This window comes from Wolffia australiana, chromosome 5 (assembly GCF_029677425.1).
Source record: "Wolffia australiana isolate 7733 chromosome 5, ASM2967742v1".
Lineage (NCBI taxonomy): Eukaryota > Viridiplantae > Streptophyta > Magnoliopsida > Alismatales > Araceae > Wolffia > Wolffia australiana.
The window spans coordinates 867,595-889,788 of NC_135839.1; the positions used below are offsets into that span (position 1 = coordinate 867,595).

Genomic DNA, 22,194 nt, shown 5'->3' on the forward strand with positions numbered 1-22,194 from the left:
TAGGGCTGGATAGGCTGGACGAGTGAGAGAGTGGGGGTAGAGAGAGAGAGGGAGTGAGAGGGGTGAAGAGAGAGAGAGAGAGGGAGTGAGAGAGGGGTGAAGAGAGAGAGAGAGTGGGAGTGAGAGAGGGGTGAAGAGAGAGAGAGAGTGGGAGTGAGAGAGGGGTGAAGAGAGAGAGAGAGGGAGTGGGTGTGAGAGAGGGGTGAAGAGAGAGAGAGATAGTGGGAGTGAGAGGGGGGTGGATAGAGGGAGAGAGTGGGAGTGAGAGAGGGGTGGATAGAGGGAGAGAGTGGGTTGGATAGAGGGGGAGAGGGGGAGTGAGAGAGGGGTGGAGAGAGGGAGAGAGTGGAAGTGAGAGATGTGAAGAGATAGGGTGTGAGTGAGAGAATGGTGAAGAGAGAGAGTGGGAGTAAATGAGGAGAGAAGTGAGAGAAGGGTAAAGAGAGAGTGGGAGTAAGAGAGGAGAGAAGTGAGAGAGAGAGTGAGAGTGAGAGAGGGGGAAAGAGAGAGTGCGAGTGAAAGAAGGATGAAGAGAGAGAGAGATAGAGAGAGAGAGTGGGAGTGAGAGAGGGGTAAAGAGAGGGAGAGAGAGAGTGGGAGTGAGAGAGGGGTAAAGAGAGAGAGAGGGGGAGAGAGAGGGGGAAAGAGAGAGAGAGAGAGGGAGGGAGAGAGGGGGAAAGAGAGAGAGAGAGTGGGAGGGAGAGAGGGGGAAAGAGAGGGAGAGAGAGAGTGGGAGTGAGAGAGGGGTAAAGAGAGGGAGAGAGAGAGTGGGAGTGAGAGAGGGGTAAAGAGAGAGAGAGAGAGTGGGAGTGAGAGAGGGGAAAAGAGAGAGAGGGAGAGGGGGGGAGAGAGAGGGGGGGAGAGAGAGAGAGAGAGAGTGGGAGTGAGAGAGGGGTAAAGAGAGGGAGAGAGAAAGTGGGAGTGAGAGAGGGGTAAAGAGAGAGAGAGAGTGGGAGTGAGAGAGGGGTAAAGAGAGGGAGAGAGAGAGTGGGAGTGAGAGAGGGGTAAAGAGAGGGAGAGAGAGAGTGGGAGTGAGAGAGGGGTAAAGAGAGAGAGAGAGAGTGGGAGTATAGATCCGGGACACAGACGGGAGGGTTTTACGTCCCCGGACAAAAAAATCGTCCCGTCTGGGGGCAAAGACGAATTCTGGGACAAAAAGTCGTCCTGGGGACCCCGGACGGGACGGTTTTCGTCCTCTGGGACGAAAAAATCGTCCATCCCGAGGTCTCCGGACGACGGACGGATGAAACTGTACGGGAAACCGCCGGATTCACATCCGACGGTTGAGATGTTGACACGTTGATGGAGGACCATCCAGTCGACCACGCCCCGATCCGTCCCAGCCGCGTCATGAAGCCCGAGCGGACATGAAGAATCTACAATTTCACTACCAAGCTTGAGAACCGACATCGTCTTATCGCTTTATGTCGTGTATCTTTATGTTCTTTCGTTCTTTCGTTCTTTCATTCTTTCGTTGTCTTTGGATTATCGGGAGGCCCCTCCTGCGTGAGTACCGGCCTCCCTCCTGCGTGTTTTATTTTAATTAGGTTTAAGTGTCATCTTTAGGGGGAGGAAATCCATGTTGGGCTTTCTTCTCCCCCTAAAGATCTCTCTTAAAGGGAAAGCCCACTAAGCTTTCTCCCTTAAGAGGGGCCTAACTTAGCCTCCACTACGTCCACTTCCCCTCTATAAAGAGTAGAGAAGGGTGGACGTGGAGGCTAGAAGCCAAAAAGAAGAAGTCATTGTGTGAATTACCAGATCTTGTTGTGTTGGCAGCAATTACTTTTGTTCTACGTGTTTTTGTATCCTGAAGGAGACGAAGAAGAGTATCTGAAGAAGAAGAAGAAAGGAGTTCTCCACGGTTCATTGTTGTTGTCAGTCGCCAGGACACACTAGAAATTGATGGCTGAAGAATCGAACCAACGCTGTGAATTTTATTTTTTTCTTTTCTTGTTCTGTGGCGAAGAAGAAGCTTTCTCGTTCCTCTGAAATCCCATCGATGGTACCAGTACGCTCGGCTTTCATCACCACGGTTGTTGCACTCGGATCTCGACCCGAGGATCATCGAATGAAATCAGAATCCCTGGTGGTGGCCCTGAATGATCGTGAATTTTCCCATTGATTCAATACAATAATATCTGTTGGTCGTCGCTCACCGTGAATCCTCTTTTCGGTGATCATCGCTGCCGTCGGACTTCGCTCGATCATCAGAACTCTTGCGGAGTATCGACAACTTGGGTTCTTTTCACTGTGCCCTGTCACGCTCAATTTGCTCTCACGACCTGGTTCACAGAGCGCCCGTGGAGCCCCTGCCAAACTTTCTCACACCATCGCGTTCAGTGTCAACACTAGTGCACTATTGCGTCGTATCTGACCGAAGTAACAGCCCTATCGCACGCGATAAACAAGCAATCGCTCTGAGGACGTGCCCTCTCGTCCTTCAGAATATTGGATGCTGCTCGACCGGCCATCTTCACACAGATTCTCTTGGCTGCAACGTCAAAGCGGCGTTATTCTTTTGGAATTCGCTCTCCAGTAACCAGGACATATTCCCTCCGGTCGACGATTGTCACAGCCAGTTATCACGACGGAACTAAGAGTCAGGTTGCTTGTCACCCATTGATCCAGCTTCTCCGACGTCCACTCATTCTTGCTTACGACAACGGATTGTCACCCAAGCTCGGGAGCACAATCTTCAGGTCCGTTCTTCCCTTACTTTCTCAGTATTAGTTACTTTCTTCAGTGCCGATTTCGACGCTCTTCGACGAAAAGTCGTTCCCCACCACGTCGACTGTTCGATCTGTTTGCATTGATCATTGGGAGCCTGATTAAGACGAAACCCGTCCCGTGTCGTATAGTTGATCTCTGTCTCAGATCGTTCGGCGATCAACGTACTACTCGTTATACTTTTTCTCGAGTCATCTTAAAATTCCACGTCATTAACTTTGCATTCTGTGTTTAACATATTGACGTAACACGAGGTATAAATTCCGATTGTTGTGTTACACCACACGTGGCCTCGCGAGGACAATTTATAATATATTATAGTATATTATAAATATATAATGTATTTCTTCATCCGGGAGGACTGGATGAGACGAAAAATTGCCCTGGGATTATGCGGAGGGGACGGTTTTTTTGACCGCAGACGAAAAACCGTCCTGTCCTTCGTCCCTATGCTGACATGGGACGTAGGACGGGACGAATTTCGTCCCGAACCGTTCGCGTCCCGTCCCGTCCGCGTCCCTGAACTATAAGTTGGAGTTAGAGAGGGGAGAAGAGAGAGAGTGGTGGAGAGAGAATAATCCAAAAAACACGAAAAAAAAAGGGAAGAAAAACTTTCATACAATCCCAATTCGCGCGGGCAACGGCTCCAGATAAAACCCAGGAGAAGAAACTTGCAAAATCCTAAACAATGTCGTCTCTCTCGCTAAGGGGGCAGTTTGGAGGCGGGCTCTCTCTATACCCATCACCTGTTCGACCCTTTGGCGCCAACAAGAAGCCACCCATCTCCTCCTGGAGAAGCTCTCCGAGAAGAGCTCCGAGGAATAGTCCTTGGCGATGCTCTTCTTCAGAGCAGAAGCAGCGAAAACCGGCCAAGAAGAGGCGCGAACAAGTCGACAAGGGAGAGGGCGACGAAGACAGAGGTGGGTCGAGCGTTGATCCAGTTGGGTTTCTCAAAAGAAGTGGAATTTCCAACAAAATCTTCGCCCAGTTTCTCCGAGACCGGTAATCCTATCTCTTTCTCCATTAGTCTTAATCTCTCTCTCTCTCATTAGCTCTCTCTCTCTGTGTCTCTCTTTCTCTTAGTCTCTCTCTCTGTCTCTCTTTCTCTCTCTCTTTCTGTCTCTTTTTCTCTCTGTCTCTCTTTCTCTTAGTCTCTCTCTGTCTTTCTGTCTCTCTTTCTCTTAGTCTCTCTCTATGTCTTTCTGTCTCTCTCTCTGTCTCTATTTCTCTATGTCTCTCTGTCTCTCTTTCTCTTAGTCTCTCTCTATGTCTCTCTGTCTCTCTCTCTATGTCTCTCTTTCTCTCTGTCTTTCTCTCTATGTGTGTGTCTCTCTCTCTCTCTATCTCTCTCTCTTTCTCTCTGTCTTTCTCTCTCTGTGTGTTTCTTTCTCTTTCTTCTAGTAACAATTTCATTGATCTTCTTGGAGTTATTTTTTCTAGGTACAAAGCTTTGAAGGATAAGAAGGCAGAAATATTAACACGTTTTGCAGAGCTTCCAGAAATCGCTGATGGGTTTGCTTCAAATTGACTGCTGTTCTTCTAGATTAGCCCGTTTGATGTTCTTCCGTTTGAATTGAGCTTTTATTCTGGTGCAATTCAGGTTTGAGTTCTTGGGCATGCATCGCCACCAACAGCATAGAGTGGATTTCATGGAGTGGGCTCCAGGTGCAAATACTTGTTCTTTTCTCTACTGTCCCATGATTAATTTATTTTCTTTTCTTCATGAATGAACTCCATTTGTGTTTAGAGATCAGCTGAGCTGAGCTCTTTTATGACCTTTGTCACTTCTATTTTTTTTTTTAAAAACCTTTGTCATTTCTCCCCGACTCTGAGCGAGGGCGCCTCGTCTGCAGTGGAGTATCAATTTTCACCAAGATATCAATCAAAAATTTCAAATAGCATCAGGAGCAATTCTTCAATGCTTGGCGGAAGAGTAGTTTACAGCGTTTATGGTAGTTATCGAGGGTTTAGCTGTAACTTATTCTTGAATGTTTGTCATAAATGAAGAAATGTTCTTTTAATGAAAGAGGGAAGATGACCAGATCAACCCAAATTTGATAATATGTATGAGCGAGAAATACATTGCTGACTGAAATGGTCCTCTCTCCAGCCTTCACTCCCTCTAAAACCAGTAGGAAATAAGACTCTCCACATCATGTAGGATGTTGAGCATCGATACAGCCCTTGCCTTAAAGACCTCCTCATCGCGATCCAGATGCTATTCACGATAACGATGAAAGAAACTTGTACCTACATTTTTTTTGTTTTTTCAATGTTATTCAAAACCTTGTTCTTAGGGCAACTGAGAGTTTCCCTGGCTGAGGTTATTGAATGAAGAAGTATACTCTTTATCACATCCAATATTCATTCCTTTCAGGTGCTAGGTACTGCTCCATCATTGGCGATTTCAACGAATGGTCACCTACAGTGAATAGTGCGCGGGATGGGCACTTTGGTCATGATGATTTTGGTTACTGGACGATCATTCTAGAGGACAAACTTCGAGAGGGACAAGAGGCGGACGAGTATTATTTTCAGGAGTACAATTATATTGACGATTATGACAAGGGTGATGATAATAACAGTGTTGAAGAGTTGCTCAAGAGAGTAAGCAATGAGTACTGGGAACCAGGAGAGGATAACTATAAAAGGACCCGTTTTGAAGTTCCTTTTAAGTTATATGAGCAGTTATTTGGTCCAAATGGCCCACAGACAGAAGAAGAGCTCGGTGAGATCCCTGATGCTGAAACACGATACAGAACTTGGAAGGAAAGCAACAATGAAGATCCATCCAGTGATGTTTCTCGATTTGATATCATAGATACTGGGAAAGAATACGATATTTTTAATATATTTCAAGATCCTCTTTCAAGAGAGAAGTTCCGTCAGAGGAAGCCTCCGATTCCATATTGGATTGAGATGCGGAAAGGACGAAAAGCATGGGTGAAGAAGTACGTTCCTGCTATTCCTCATGAAAGCAAATACAGAGTTTTCTTTAATACACCTGATGGTTGTCTGGAGAGGATTCCTGCCTGGGCTCCGTATGTGTTTCCAGGTAATTTTTTGTGCTAATAGAACATATTTCTTTATATTTCTGTTTCTAATTTCCATCCTTAAATTGATATATGATAGGTATGATTGTTTAAATGACTTTTAATCTTTAGTCAATCTTTACCTCGAACATGTTAACCTTGGGAGTTCATATTACCATTAGTGACAAGGTTAGTATCCGCACTAAAAGTAATTGATTTGTGAGGTAGAGATTGACGTAGAAAAGAACAGGCTGAAGATCCGGTAAGATAATTGCTGGGGCCAGGGAACTGTTGGTCGGTGGAATGGGTGTAGCCAAGATGAGGGAAATTGACGGGATGGTAATCGCAGGGACGAGGGATAGTCGGGGACCCAAGCGCTATTCCAATTTCCCTTCTTGGCTGCCCTTCTAAAGGGGGATTGTAGCTGCTTCAAGGAAAATACCAAATTGCAAAATGACCAAAATGTCACTAATGGGCTTATTGCACCTTAGGTACCTTTGGAGATATAGGATCATATCATATTGCTATCTCTTGCTTCCAAGAGAAAAGGGGGTTCTGCAAGATTTTGTTCTCAAGAAGCTATCGATCCTGTGTTTAAACATGTCCACAAAAATTATCCAAAAATATTGAGATACTCTTTTTATTTTTGTCGCTACTATGGGTAGCATATGGTTTCCTATGGCATATGTGCACCTTAATTCATTTTTTTGCTCATCCGTTTCTGGAGAAAGGATTCATATGCCACTAATTTGGATACATATGGTGAAAAATCTGCACCATCTTGGTCGACAAATGAAAAAAATCTCGGGTGGTAAACTTGGTTCACAACTCAGTTCTTTGTACATAATATTCAACTTGAGTTGGATAATCTTTTGCTTTTATAGGATTGATTTTCGCCTTGTACTACAGAGAATAGTTCTTAGGACCTCTATTTGTTTAATGCAAGTTTGTCCAATCCTCGTGGATTCGACTTGTTGAGTTCAAGCGAAGTTGATGTCCCACAATGGAAGCCAGGTAGAGACAACCTGGAAAATGAGGGAAATTGATGAAAAGTAAATGGAGTCGTAGATAGGTGAGAGTTAAGAGAAGAAATACAGGTACAGATACAACAGACCTGTGTTCTTGTCTGTAGTCCTGGATAGACCTCACCTCAGTCCTTGATATTCCATCCATCCCAACTTTTCCTACGTAAGATTCCATAACCTTTTTCCTAATCACTCACACTACCCACTATTGAAGAAAACAAAGACAAAGGTTTCATGTATTATTGCTACCTTAGGGCTTGTCTTACAAGAGGCCATGATATAATAACAGCTTACAATAATTTGTGTTAGAGATCAGTACCGACAATGATGTCGGGACAATGATTGGTCATCATCCTCCCCTTCTTTCATCTGCACCAGGATGATGATTATGAAATTGTTATTCTGTTATGATCCCCATGGCGATCTAACAAAATCAAGAAATGGGACGAGGGGTAGAGAGGAGAATAGGAGAGATGGAAGAGGTAAGAGAGAAGAAGAGAGAACGATAGGTGGACAAACTCTCAAGAACCTCCGAATCGGGAGTTCTTGTGCTCACGAAAGCCGGATACAGCTACTCGTGCCAAGAAACCACAAGTTGATCTTTCATCAAAAGTCCCTCTAATGACCTTACAAGGGGGTATTTATAACCCTACGATTTCAAGAATCGGTTATTTCATAAGGACTCTAACATATTCCCATCGTCTATCGTCTGCAGGCTCGATGACAATGACAATTTTATCTGGTTATTGCATCTACCATTGTTAACCTCACGAGATTATGAAATTGTCATCTTTATTTGTCTGCAACCTAGATGATGATGACGATGACAAAATCATCACCACTGCTCAAAGCTGCGTGCAGTGACACCAATGATTATAGTATTTGAATGATGATCACGATTTTAGTCATCATTGGGAAACAGTTACTATGAAACCCATTGACTAATTCTGACATTCGCCCTCCAGCTGGAGCATACAGATAAACTCCAACCTTATTATAGAAACTTCAACGATGTGGACTCTAGTTTGGTGCTGTGAAATCCCCAATGTCTGAATGATAGAATTATCCACCTCAAGAACTATTTTACGTACCACAGTGTTCAACAATATTCACAAAGTAATCCACCCACTTGAAGACAAAGAATTCCTACTCCAGATGCAGCTCAGAGTGACAAGATGTTGTCCAGTTGCCAGCTGGCCAAATGCTACATCCCATTTCAGGAATATGCCTTGCTCCGACATTGCAGATTCCGTTTGCCTGCCTCTTCTCTTCTAGTCAGTTCTAACCCCTCGTCTCATCTCTTCTATTTATAGCTTCATAATTTTATTTCCTGCATAAAGAACCAGTGGTTATTCCATTTGTCAGCACGTGTCAATACAGGCAATGACTAACTCCCGCTTCATTGACCTTATAATTCAGTATAGGAATCATAACATACTGGTAGCCTTAAGGCAGTGGCACATGAGAGCAGTGGCATGGCCAACAACATTATTTGGTTGAACCAGCTGATACCCAATCATCAAATCCACAAACAGGAGTCATTGTGAGGGATATCCAATTATTGGCATGGTGTGAGGGATGAGAAATCTGACAAATCCAGAAGCAGGACTTGGGAATCTGCTTAATGTTGAGCCCCCTGGCTACCCCTCTTTAATATTAGGCTGCCCCATGTTTTCTTGCCAATGAAACCATTTTTTATAATGTTCCTTTAGCAGTGTTAACTTCAACTCAGTATTGCCAAACTCTGTCATTAATGAACAAAAAACCATATTTTTATCAATGGGTATGAAAAAAGTTCTTACGCTGTTTCAAGATAAAAGAGGTAGCTTTACTTTTCTTTGACATTTGTAGTCATTGGTTTATTTTTATTTTTCACTGACAGGCGCTGATGGGAAACAGGCCTACACAATTCATTGGGAACCTCCTCCTGACGAGATATTCAAATGGAAATATAATCGGCCAACTGTTCCACAATCTCTACGTATCTATGAATGTCATGTTGGAATAAGTGGATCTCAGCAAGGGATATCTTCTTTCAAGGAATTTTCGACAAACGTAATTTCCTTTGTTATATTGTAACCATGTGATGCAAAATGATTTTTCTTTTAATTATCATTTGTCCTTTTTCAGGTACTTCCACATATTAAAGAAGCTGGATATAACGTGGTAAAGCTCATTGGGACTGTAGAGCACAAAGACTATTCTTCTGTTGGTTTTAAAGTGAGTGCATACTATGCATATGTTTTTTGGAGTTCTGGAGCAATTCTTCAATATTTGTTGGAAGTAGTTTATAGCATTTATGATAGTTACACTGGTTTAACTGAAACCTATTCTTGAATATTTGTCATAGATTGTGAAAATAATGATTCCATTCTAAACTAAAATTTCCCCCCTCCTCTCAGGTAACGAACTTTTTTGCTGTCAGCAGTAGATATGGGACTCCTGATGACTTCAAGTGTTTGGTGGATGAGGCACATGGTAAGTTGATTTACCTATATGTAAAACCTTCCTTTGCGCTTGTATCATTTCGAAGCTCACTCAAGAGCCGATTTTATTTTCTATTTACATTTAAACTTATTTTGAATAATGTATCTATATTTTTCCTCATTTATATGCCAATTTTACTAATTAATGTATAGAATTATTGGCAATCAGCTAGTTTTTTGTCTCTCTTCAATTAAAATTTTATTTTCCTCTTGTTCTCTGCTGCAATGAGATTTCCATATTACTGTGAGATTGATACCGTCTGAGATATCAGACAACAAATGTGATGAAAATAAAAGATCAATATAAAAATTCACATCCAGAAATCCCAATGTACTGTGAACTCAGACAGGTAATAGCCTGATACGAACCCGGATCTAGGCTCGTATCGGAAGGAGGGTAGAGGATGGGGCGAGGTAGAAGTTCCCGGGGTAGAGAGTAGAACTGGAATGGTCGGGGGAAGGCCAAGCTGAGGGGGGTAGGGATCTGCCGGGGATGAGCCGCCTGAAGACGCGGTAAGGTAGAGACGATCACGAGGGCAATGGATCGTTGAGGGAGAGAGAGAGACCAGACTTAGATGAGGAGAGGGGAGACAAGAAAGCCTTACTTCAATCAACTTCTTCTTGGCTGCCCTCCTAAAGGGAGGGCATCCCTATTTAAAGGAAATACAGAAATCACTAAATGACTGAAATGCCCCTGTGGACTAACATGACTAAACTACCCTAGGATCCTATCATATCCTGAGGAAGTTAAGATGAAACAGAAGTAGAGAAATGGAAGAGAACAAGATAATAGCGGATCGATAGGGATGATAGGTCCTTCCCCCCTCTGCCACAGGTGTCTCCTGCCCTTCAGCCTCTGCAGCCACTTCCCAAAAGAGCAACTGAAATCTTGGATTCTTCTTCCTGTCTGGCCGATTTTATTTATAGTTAACGTCGCACATGCCACTTGACTTAGCGAGGTCTCTTGGAGGCGCATTGACAATGTGTTCTTGAAAAAAATGTATCACAGTTCTTTTCGATTTTGCATGCATGGAAATGGAAAATGATCCAATGATTTTACGAAGTCATGCATACTTGATTCTAGCTAAAATTCAGGGGCAACTAACTCAAATGGTGAAGGGATCCGGTTGAAGCAATCCATAACCGTAATGTCTCTTCTTCAAGAAGTGACAGGCAATGCCAGAAAATGATGACATGCATATTATTACCAAATGATTGATTTTCTTCAAAAAAAAATTACCAAGTGATTGATGTCCTTATTATGTTTTAGTGGTAACCCTGCAAATGCATCCAGTATAATGGTCATATTGCAGTAGTAAAGAGGTGTCAAGCAGAGGAGAAAGGAGAAGAATAGGCGAGAGGAAGGGAATCTCGTAAGAGAAAACAAAAACTGTCGAACTTCATTAAGTTTTAGGTTACATACATACAATACACGTGATGTGCATATACTCCAAGGCCCAATAGCTCCATAACGGCTATTGCAACGGTCAACAAGATGCATAAACTGCGTGCAGCACGCACAAACAAAACACCCGGTAGCATAAATAATTAGTTTACATCCAGTATCTTGAGCTAAACGCTGGGGTGACATTAATTGGGCCCTTAGACGAGGCACATGGAGAACATTCTTAATAATTCCCGCACTTTCAACCTTCACATTACCAATGGCTATGACAGGTAATGCTGCTCCTCCTTCAGTGAATACTTTTTTTACCTCTGTCGCAAGGGAAGTACGTATAGAATTTGGTCTGATACGGAGTCATATGGTCTGTTGGTCAAGAATCAATGATCTAGTCTCGATAAATTTGGTTCTCTGGGGAAGATGGATTACCTGATCTGCTGACCGTGCTGGCCATGGACGAAGAGCTGACCAGGGCCTTCAGCTTCTCCAGCTCCTCTCCAAGATGACTAAACTCCAGTGCTGGGCTTCACCACGTATTTCACAGTCACTTGGTCAGAGGATTCAGCTTCTCCTGGATCACTTAACCCCAGTGTGTGCAGAATGAGCTTGAACTCTTGGAGGTCGCCCATGCAAATCCCAGCAGTTGCCTTTGGTATGTCCTCTCCGCTTACAATAATGGCACACAATGGGACGCTTATTGTCTTTACTTCCTTGACCTTTGCGACTTTGATATGCCTCTTGTCCTTCTTGCCCAGTAGCTTTATCCGTGCTTCAAAAATCTGCTTCTCCAGTCTTCTGGCCCTTCACCTTGGCCATCAGTCCCAAGCCCGTCTCTTCCTTAAAGAGTATTACTAGCAACTTGCAATCGACCTTCTTCTTCAAATCTAAGGTTTATAGCTTGTTCCAGATCAGGAATCTTTTCTCGATTCAGAATCTGGCTCCTCACAGACTCATATTCAGGGTTTAAACCCATTAGAAACTTGAACATCTGTCTCGGAGAGTATACTCCCATTCATTTGGATTACGAATTTGACGATAATTAACCAATTCCAACCAAATGGCCTGTAGCTCATTGACATAGACAGTTAGGCTTCAACCTCCCTGCCACAGATCCAAGCTTATATCACAAGTTCATATGTCCTCCAGAGATTACTTTTCTTAACAGCATTCTTCTCAACATAATCCCAAATCTGCTTGGCGGTCTTCAGAACTGTCATCTTGGGGAGTTGATCTTTGGTCATACTGCTGAGCAGAAACACATGGACGATAGCATCATCTTGCTTCCAGGACTTATACAAGGGATTTGTTGGAGCCATTTCTGCGCTTAATTTATCACTCAACTCTCGCCCAATCAGGGTAAGCTCCACTAACTGACCCCACTGAGTGAAATTCCTCCCATTATATCTAAGTGGTTCTGCCATAGGGGGAATTACAGAGGGTAAAAGACTGTTAGAATCCCTCAGATCTCCATCTCCATGAGCCCCACTTGCTGCTGTAGATAATGATTCACTAGCCATTTCTGACACCAATGCACTTCACAACAGGCCTCTTTCTGACAAATGCACCCGATGACAGAGCCCCCACCTTCTTCTGGATCGTCAACAGGTGGATGAACCATGACAACAACCGGATCCGCCTTCTCCTGGATCCACCTTCTGCGACTACAACCGGATGCACCACAAACAACCACCGAATCCGCCTTCTCCTGGATCCACCTTCTGCGACTACAACTGGATGCACCACAAACAACCACCGAATCCGCCTTCTCCTGGATCCGCCTTCCACGACAACAGCTGGACGCAGCATGGACAAACACCTGGGCGAACAACCGGACGTTCCCTGCTCACGATCTGAGTTCTGATACCATGTGAGTTCCCCTTGTCCTAACCTTAAGTTGAGGAGAGAGAAGAGACAGAGGAAGAGGATGAAAACAAAAACGAGATTCACTTGTTTCTAGGTTTTCCTGTGTTCCCTTTATAAAGTAAGTCCACAGGAAGGTTGCATACACTGGGCTTATGGGCTGGTAACGCGCCCATTACATAGAGAGACAAAAATAAAGAGAGTGAAAAAAAATAAATAGCACTCTCTAGTTGACAGAGGGTGTGCACTGCGGCGGTCTGGGCCACCTCGAGGGCAGCCACCTTGGCCACCAGGTCTTCCAAGGTCGGCGGCGGGACAGCGCAGGAGCTGCTCGGAGCCGAATGGGAAGTGGGGGGCGACGACATTCGGGTTGGGATGGCGGTGCCGGTATGGCGACGACGGCGCGCTACGGCTCGGATACCGATGATAGGATCCCAGCAGGGATCGTATAGAGAATGAGGTTGACCCTGACGGAGTGGACAATGTCGAGGGGACAAGAGCAGCAGAGTGGCGGAGTGGACGTCGCCAGAGGAACAGGGCTCCACGGAGTGGACGTCGTCGAGAGATGAGACACTACTGGAAGGAAATAACACTAACAACTCTGTCCCGTTGGAGGGCTACATATTTTAAAGGAAATGCAGATGAAGTGCAAAAGACAATAATGCCCTAATGGGCTTATTGGATCGTAACAGTCTCCCCTATACTCCTGGCCCCCCGGGGAGCCATGCTGCCTTAAATCCCTCTGCTTCGTATGTAGCTCCATCTATAGAAGTCATTCTTCCCCTGAATTGCACCTCGTTTCTCTGCAGCCATATGGCCCACAACACTGCCATCGCACGGCCACCTTCTACAATGCTGCATCTGCAATTCTGGACTAAATCCCAGAAGGCCTCTTCAGTGACCATCTTCACCCTTGATAATGTCTGGCTTGCCCAAATCGTGCGAGCAAATGAACATTCAAAGAAAGGATGGTTGCAGTCTTCCTCCCCATTTGAGCATAGCATGCATTGCGAGGATACCTCTGGATATAGTCTCTTGCAGAAGACCTTTGTCATTAGCCGTCTCTCATCTTCTTATAAATATATTGTAGGTTTTTTTGGAAGATAGATACATTATACCTTACCCTAGTTCATTAACTGAGTCGTGGTTAAGCCTCTATTTCTCGTTAAATCTTGTCTCCTCCAGAATCTTCTCTTCTTCAGAAACCTCATTGTTGCAGATTGGTAGAAGTCCATAAATGCATTTGCGGAGGATTCTACATTTCTCGTCATCCAAAGTGCCTTTATGGAACTAGATGCTTCTTTTTTGTGACAAACGATGACAGGGTGGCACATAATTGGACAACTATTTCTCTATATCTTAACTAAAAACTGGGGTACCACTTTGAGTTATGCATCCATTTGTGAAATGATATTGCCTTTATTTTTAAACTATTATGAACAATGAACATTTGGCGATATACTGAGACATTTTATCTTCTAACTGTCTCATAACTTTTAATATCTTCTTCTCAGGTCTCGGGCTTCTGGTGTTCCTCGATATAGTTCACTCATATGGTGCAGCGGAAGAGCTAGTTGGACTGTCTCGTTTTGATGGGTCAAATGATTGTTTTTTTCACAGTGGTACCATAAATGTTATTTTATAATGTTGAATTTTATTCAAAAATTTGTTTAATGTGGAATATTTATTGGGAAAACAATTTGCCTCTGCATCAACTTATATTTTGGAAATTAACATTGCTTTTAGTTTAATATTTTACATTTAGGATACTTTCCGTATAAATTTTCAGAGTTGTCCCTTCATGTCCCCCACCCGTTGCAGAATTCCTCCATCGTGGGATTCCGATGCCTGCAAAGCCCGCGGCAGCAGTAGGAGCCCTATGCCCACAGCCCCCCACAGAGCTCCCATAGGAAAACATCACTGAGGTCTGATTAAGGGACCCAATCAAGCAAAGACAAAGGTTGGGAAGAATACTGCTTCTCCTGCCTCACTTGGGTTCACTGCGCCTGGGACTGCAGAGATCCACCGACGTGTAGGAGTTGCAGAGGAGTAGGACACCTATTGTCCTCCTCCTCAAAAGCTGGCCACAATGACGCAAGAAAGGAGATTTCCAGGGTCAAAGTGCACGGGCAAGGCAAAAGGATCCCATTAGAAGAGACTGAGATAGAGCGGAGGCCGGACACTAGTGGGCCTTCACTTCAAGACTGTCTACTCAGCAAAGTACTGGGGGGACCTTGGGATTTCGTGGAGGCCAAGAGCAGAATGTGGAGGATATTCCCAACATTAGGAGAGGCAAAACGTTGGAGACTGGACACCAGAGATCTTTTCTTATGGGGATGGTGTACATGGTGACATATGTTTCAGTTTGTAGATAGACCCAACCAGTTTGAGGGGGCAGATTAATAAGGTGGTGAAAGGTTCTACCCAGTGACGGGACATTCCATAGTGAACTACAGATAGTCATCTTGGAGTTTCATGGGATGCCAGTGGGATTTCATATATGTACTGTACTGACCGCCATAGTTAGGCACTTTGGCTGACTACGCAATATTATATCGACAGGGTTGTACTCCAGGGACTTGAATGTTGTAGTCCTGGAGGTTGAGCTGGAGTGGGGTCTCTGATAACCACCCTGGCTCACACTAAGACGATTGGAAGGTACATGCAGGCTGAGGGTGTCAGAGCGCCATCGTCCATCGGCATTGACACGTAAGATGCGATGAGAGATGCCAAGGAAAGGCAGTCATATTGACCAAGATGTAGCATAGGAGTATTACTAGGACTCACCAACTTCCCACCACTGCCCGAGGCTCCTCTCAGGGTTAGAGTCACCAAGCGGAGAATCCATCGAAATGACGGCCACTAGCGGCGAGGACCTCAACAAGACTCTGGCTGCTTACGCATTTGCAACACAAACATCACATACAGATACCACACTGCTGTCCGATGCCGTGCCATATACCTAGTCAAAGTTACAAAAGACCATAGATGCACAAGAGGAGATGTTTGTCCCAGATGACATTCTACTGGGTGACTGAATGCATGATAGCTTGAACGGAGGGTGAACAGGCATGGAGCATCCAGAAGATTGCACATGGGGTGGCCCCTCATGAAAGGGAACTCGTTGGTAAACTCATCAGATGTAGAAGGAGACGATTTTTTGTGCAGGATGAGATGGACGCAAAGGTGTTGCTGGTAACTATGAAAGGAGGGAGGGGTACGCTTTGCAGAGTTGGGCAGGGCATGTCGAATATCAGAGTAAGGTGCAAACTGAGAGGAGCAGCCCACTATATCAGGGAAAACACAAAGGAGAAGAAGAGGATGTACATAAGTGTAGGAGAGTTGGAGTGTGACAAGGGAGCATTTTCATACTGTAGAAATAATAGGAGAGTCTTTAAAGGGAAGAGGAGAGAGATTCTAGAATGGGCCTGTAAACATGGGACATTACAATGACATAAAAGAAATAATAGGAGAGGCCTATTTAAACACATACTAGGGAGGAATGGATCGAAAAGGCAAAAATTCCATGCATGCTGTGAACTCAAATGAGGCCAACTATATGATAACGACCATCGTGGGGGTCAGATGCCTAGTGGAAGAAGATAGGGACTCCAAGAAATATCAGATGGATCAGGGTACCAGCGGGAGCAAAGACAGGAAGGGGCTGATCCTGTCCACTTATGAAATGCATTTTATGGAATATGTCTAGTCTCCGTGACAAGCGGAGAGGAATAGTGGGGAAATACCTACGTGAATGGGGGGCCAACATTGTGTGCTTATAGGAGACTATATTTGAAAAATGGAAGATTTACATTACCAGAGATGCCCTCTAGCACTGCTGCTCTTTGTCTTAGCCGTGGATGCCTTGGCCACAATCACAACAGACAATAACAATGGAGGTTTGCTCCAACGGCCTCCTGAAAGATTTTGGACCCTTAGCTTCCTAGCGGGTATTCCCCTACTTCAACATGCAGGTGGTACCACATTTTTCATTGAGGGTTTAAGAGTAGGAGGCAAAAAATCTATCCATACTATTTGTGGAATCCTAACCTAGGTTAGGTTAGGAGAAGGAGAAGGGTGATGAGAACAAGAAGAATAATCTCATAACTGATAGGTTACAAGTGAAGGGTATATATACCCTATGAGAGAGAAAACGAGAATAAGAGGGTAATGGGCTAATAGCACAAGGCCCATTACCCATATAAGACCTATCTCACTAACAGCCCCCCGCAAGCGAGGTATGGATGTCGTCCATGCCGAGCTTGGATACGGCGCGCACCAGGAGGGGATTAGACAGGCCCTTGGTCAAGACATCGGCGGCCTGGTCGGAGGAAGACACAAAATGGAGATCGAAGATGCCCTCGTCCATCCGCTCCTTGAAGAAGTAGCGGTCACGCTCCATGTGCTTGATCCGACCGGTCTGGCCCGGATTTTTGGCCAGTGCAATAGCCGACTTGTTGTAGCAGTAGAAGTGAATCAGGCCGGAATACTTGACGCGAAGCTCGCGCAAGATCCCGTAGATCCACTGGCCTTCCGAAGCTCCATCAGCAAGGGCCCGGAATTCCGCCTCGGCACTCGAGCGAGACACCTTGTCCTGCTTACTGCTCTTCCAGCTGACAAGGCTACCGAACACGAAGGCGCAGTACCCGGTGGTAGAACGGTAATCGACGATGGACCCGGCAAAATCAGCGTCCGTATAGACCTTCACAGTCGTGTCAGAGCTCCGTGGGAAGAGAAGGTCCTTCCCGGGGCAGCCTTTCAGGTATGCAAGGACCCGATTGGCGGCCTGGCGATGAATCTCGTGTGGAGCATGCATGAACTGGCTGAGGAGGTTGATGGCGAAGCTGATGTCGGGACGAGTGTGGGTCAAATAGAGGAGCTTCCCCACCAGCTGCTGATACTGATAGTGGTTGACCGGCGGAGAGTTGCCCCCGTCACCCAACTTCGCATTGGGATCAATGGGCGTTCGGAGTGGGGAGCAATCGGTCATACCAGTCAGTGTCAGCAGGTCAACGGTATACTTCTGCTGGGAGACAAAGATGCCGCGTGACGAGTAGGCGACCTCAAGACCCAAAAAATAACGGAGGGGGCCGAGTGCCTTAATCTCAAATTCCCGAGCAAGAGCAAGTCCGAGACGGGAGGCTTCAACAGTATCCGAGCCAGTAATCAGGATATCGTCGATGTAGACCACCAGGATAGCGACCCCGGTCGGGCCATGGCGAAAGAAGATAGTAGCATCGCCGTTGCTCTGGGTGTAAGCTTCAGCATGCATGACGGAGGAGAAGCGACCAAACCACATCCGCGGAGACTGCTTCAGTCCGTACAAGGACTTCCGCAGTCGACAGACGGTTCCCGGAGGACCAAGGGGGTACCCGGGAGGGTGGCTCATGTAGACCTCTTCCTCAAGATCGCCGTGAAGAAAGGCGTTCTTGACATCAAATTGCCGAATCAACAACCCATGATGAGCAGCGAGAGCCAAGAGTAGACGGACGGATTCCATCTTCGCCACGGGAGAGAAGGTCTCAAAGTAGTCGATCCCGTAGGACTGCGTAAAGCCCCGAGCAACAAGCCGAGACTTGCGACGCTCAAGGGACCCATCAGCACGGTGCTTTGGGGTATGAACCCACTTGCACCCCACGGCCTTCTTTCCCGGCGGGAGAGGAACCACATCCCAAGTGTGATTTTTGACCAAGGCATGCATTTCTTCGTCCATGGCCGCCTTCCAATGAGGACAAGCAAGAGCATCAGCAAGGCGGTGTGGAACGGAGACGGACGCAAGGCGGGTCAAAAAAAGACGGTAGGGAGGACTCAGGCGGTCATAGGAAAGATAGTGAGAAAGAGGATAAAGAGATGTGCGAGTGCACTGGCGGACCCCTTTGCGAAGAGCAATCGACCAACTGAGGGAGGCATCGTCAGCGCCAGGGGGAACCGACGGAGAGGGAGGGCCAAAGGCGGAGGGAGCGGAAGCGGTGGAGGAGGGAGAGGATGTCACAGCAGGGGCGGATGACTTGGAGGGAGGTGAGAGCGAAGTCGAGGAATCGACATGGGTCGGAGTAGAGGAAAACTGAGGAGGAGACTCCGTGGAAAGACATGAGTCGGAGGCCACCACAGGAGAGGAGTCATGAGGAGGTGGAGTAGGATCACGGGCGACATCCGGGGGAGGAGGAGGTGCCGTGGGCGCGACGACAGGGAAGGGATCCAAAATGGGAGACGACGAGGCCTCACCCGGCGGAAGGCCGGACGAGGAGGAGGAGCCAAAGAAGGGTTGAAATTCAGCAAAGGTGACGTTCGCAGAGATAAGGAACCGTTGAGTGGATGGGTGATAGCATTTGTACCCTTTTTGGAGAGAGGAGTAGCCGACAAAGATGCACTTGAGGGCCCGGGCATTGAACTTCGTCAAGGTGGGTGCCGTGTCGTGGACGTACGCCGTGCACCCGAAGACACGGGGAAGAAGGTTGGTACGCAGCGTCACGGCAGGAAATGCAGTGGACATCCGATCGATCGGACTGCTGAACTGAAGAGGCTGGGAGGGCAGGCGGTTGATGAGATGAGTAGCCGTCAAGACGGCTTCGCCCCAATACGTCCATAGGACACAATAATTCAACAGCAGGGTGGGGGCAGTAGGCATCACATAGCCAATACGACGTTCTGCCATGCCATTTTGCTCCGGGGTGGCAACGCACGACGTCTCATGAAGAACGCCCCGCGCGGCAAAGTAGGATGCCAACTCCTGGTTGACGTAGTCGCGAGCGTTGTCCGAGCAGAACCGCTGAATGGAACGGCCAAACTGGGTCTGAACCATCGCACAAAACTGCTGAACCGTGGCCGCTACAGCCGACTTGGCTGGAAGCAAGTAGGTCCATGTGTAGCGGGTGGCCTCGTCGACGAAGATCAGAAACCAGCGGTGCCCCTTCAGACTGGGCTGCGGAGCCGGCCCCCAGACATCGCTGTGGATACGATACAGCGGCACCGTCGTATGGGAAGCAGATGGAGAAAAAGACGAACGTCGATGTTTGGCTAACTGGCATCCCTCACAAACAACAGTCTTAAGGTCCAAGCCCATACATAAAGACGGAAACAGACGCTGTAAAATAGAGAACGATGGGTGCCCGAGGCGCTGGTGAGCAAGCTGGAGGCGGTCGCGGCGAGAATCAGCAGCGGTGTGAAGACTTCGCTGCATCATAAAGCACGATCGGCTCCCATCATCGAACAGCAGCAACCCCCAGTCCCGCCTAATCGGTGTAGTCTTCCGCACCTTGTTAGATAAGAAGATCCCGTCAAGTTGGATGCGGAAGGAACACTGAACCGCATCGACAAGGCGCTGCGGTGACATAAGCAAAGCACGGAGAGACAGAAGGTGGATTACGTTGTGAATGAAACCGAGACCATCCACGTGGATAGTCCCGATGCCAGCCACTCGAAGACGTCCACCACCGGCGGTGAGGACAGCCCGAGTCCCACCATGCCGCTCGTAGGATACAAAGCGGTGATTGAACCGGGTCATGTGTTCCGTGGCCCCCGTATCAAGCACCCAAGTGGTATCGGACACGAGAGGGGCTGTGAGAGCCGTATGTCCACAGTACCACTGATCGGAAGAAGAGGCAAGTGACGCACCAAACGTCCCGAAGGAGGCCATAGGCTGGGTTTGCAAGGCGGTCAACTGCGCAGACAAACGGGCAAGGTCGGCTTGTAACTGCTCCATGGAGACCGCAGAGCTGCCGGGTAGAGGAGGGGAAGCGGCTGGGGCGGCGGCGACATGGGCTTTGGCATCCTTGGCAGCTTGAAGGTCAAGCTGCTTCTTCCTGCATCGCTTCGCCGTGTGACGGCGCTTGCCACAATAGGTACACACCAGCTTGTCCCGCAGGTCGGAGGCCGGATCGGGAGCAGGAGGTTTGGGTGGCTCCGGTGGATGCGGCAACAAACCAGAGGAATCCCCAGAGCGGGAGATCAAGGCGGTGGAGTCGGCCGGGGGCGCCACCTCAGAACGATCACAGCGGAGACTGCTCTCCATCTCGATCAACTCCTTGACCACCGCGTCAAACTCCGGGAGAGTGCCCTTGGTGTGCAAAGTTCGGCGTCGAACCTCGGCATACTCCAGGTTGAGGCGGTCAACGAATGACAGAAACCGAAGGCGAAGAGTGTGACGTCGATCAACGCCATTTGGATCGCCAACGGGCATGTAGTAGTCGACCTCCCGCCAGAGTGCAGTGTGGGCCAAGCTATAGTCCATGATGGACATCGTCCCTTGGCGTAGGGCACCAGCGCGCTCCACTAGCGAGAAAATCCGCCAGTGATCGCATCGTGGCCACAATACTTGTGGGCATGATCCCAAATCTCCTTCGGAGTAGTCAAATGAAGGAACTTGTCGTAGACCGAGGGAGAGAGCGTGTGGTTCAGCAGCCACGAGTGGACAAAGTTCTGCTTGGCGTCGAACGCAACATAGTGCGGATCGGTCGGCGGCAGGGGTGGGCAGATCAAGTGCTTGTGGAGGAGACGGCCCTTCAGCGTGGACTCCACAAACTTAATCCAGGCCAGCAGTTGCGGAGCACTCAACCGACAACAGTCGGGAGCAGGCGGGAGAGGGAGACCAATCTTCGGAGAGGGCAGGTCTCTCCCGAAATCAGCCACTGTGAAGACGGGAGACTGCGCCGGGGGGCTCTCAGGAGGAGAAGACCCGGAGTGGACGGTAGACATGATGAGCAGCAGCGATCACAGCGGCTGGTCCGGCTGCGGCTGGCAACGGCTTGCAGCCTGCTTGGGCTGCGACTGCGGCTTGCTGCGGGCTGCGGCGTGCAGCCTGTGGCGGGCTGCGGCTGCGGCTTGCGGCCTGCGTGGGCTGCGGCTGCAGCTGCGGCTTGCTGCGGGCTGCGGCAACGGCTGGCGGCCTACGGCTGCGGGCTGCGGCTGCGGGCGGCGGCTGCGGCTGGCGGCCTACGGCTGCGGGCTGCGGCTGCGGCTGGCGGCCGGCGGCTGCGGGCCGGCTGCGGCTGGTGGCCTGCGGTTGAGGCTGCGGCTGCAGCTGGCGGCCTGCGGTTGCGGGCTGCGGCTGCGGGCTGCTGGCTGCGGCTGGCGGCCGGCGGCTGCGGGCTGCGGCTGCGGCCGGCGGCTGGCGGCCTGCAGTTGCAGGCTGCGGCTGCAGCTGGCGGCCTGCGGCTGCGGGCTGCTGGCTGCGGCTGGCGGCGGCGGCTGCGGCTGCGGGCTGCGAGTAGCCTGCGGCTGCGGGCTGCAGCTGCGGCGTGCGACCTGCGGCTGCGGGCTGCGGGCTGCGGCTGCGGCTGCGGCTTCTGCCTGCGGGTTGCAGCGTGCGGCCTGCGGCTGCGGGCTGCAGCTGCGGGTTGTGGCTGCGGCTGGCGGCCGGCGGCTGCGGGCTGCGGCTGCGAGAGGAAGGTGGTGGAGGGAGAAAGAAATTTTGGTGGGGAAAGAAACTCCGCTGGCTGGCTGGTGAGTCTGGCTAGCAGACGGTGGCAGCAAGGGCCAGGGACAAGAAGAGGATCAAGAGCAAGGCTCTGATACCATGTGGAATCCTAACCTAGGTTAGGTTAGGAGAAGGAGAAGGGTGATGAGAACAAGAAGAAGAATAATCTCATAACTGATAGGTTACAAGTGAAGGGTATATATACCCTATGAGAGAGAAAACGAGAATAAGAGGGTAATGGGCTAAT

The 22,194-nt window shown here is 48.2% G+C and overlaps 1 protein-coding gene across 1 annotated transcript in view; it reads left to right on the forward strand.

Annotated features, from left to right (window-relative positions):
* Positions 1–3,371: 3,371 nt before the first annotated feature.
* EMB2729 (Alpha amylase family protein) overlaps positions 3,372–22,194 on the forward strand; it is a 56,900-nt gene continuing 38,077 nt past the window's right edge. Inside the window, exons 1-8 of the mRNA XM_078575351.1 lie at positions 3,372–3,729; positions 4,168–4,239; positions 4,328–4,392; positions 5,105–5,782; positions 8,667–8,839; positions 8,915–9,004; positions 9,187–9,262; positions 14,047–14,154. Of these exons, the coding sequence (XP_078431477.1) occupies positions 3,416–3,729; positions 4,168–4,239; positions 4,328–4,392; positions 5,105–5,782; positions 8,667–8,839; positions 8,915–9,004; positions 9,187–9,262; positions 14,047–14,154 (1,576 nt within the window). The 5' untranslated portion in view covers positions 3,372–3,415. The remainder of the gene's footprint in view (positions 3,730–4,167; positions 4,240–4,327; positions 4,393–5,104; positions 5,783–8,666; positions 8,840–8,914; positions 9,005–9,186; positions 9,263–14,046; positions 14,155–22,194) is intronic.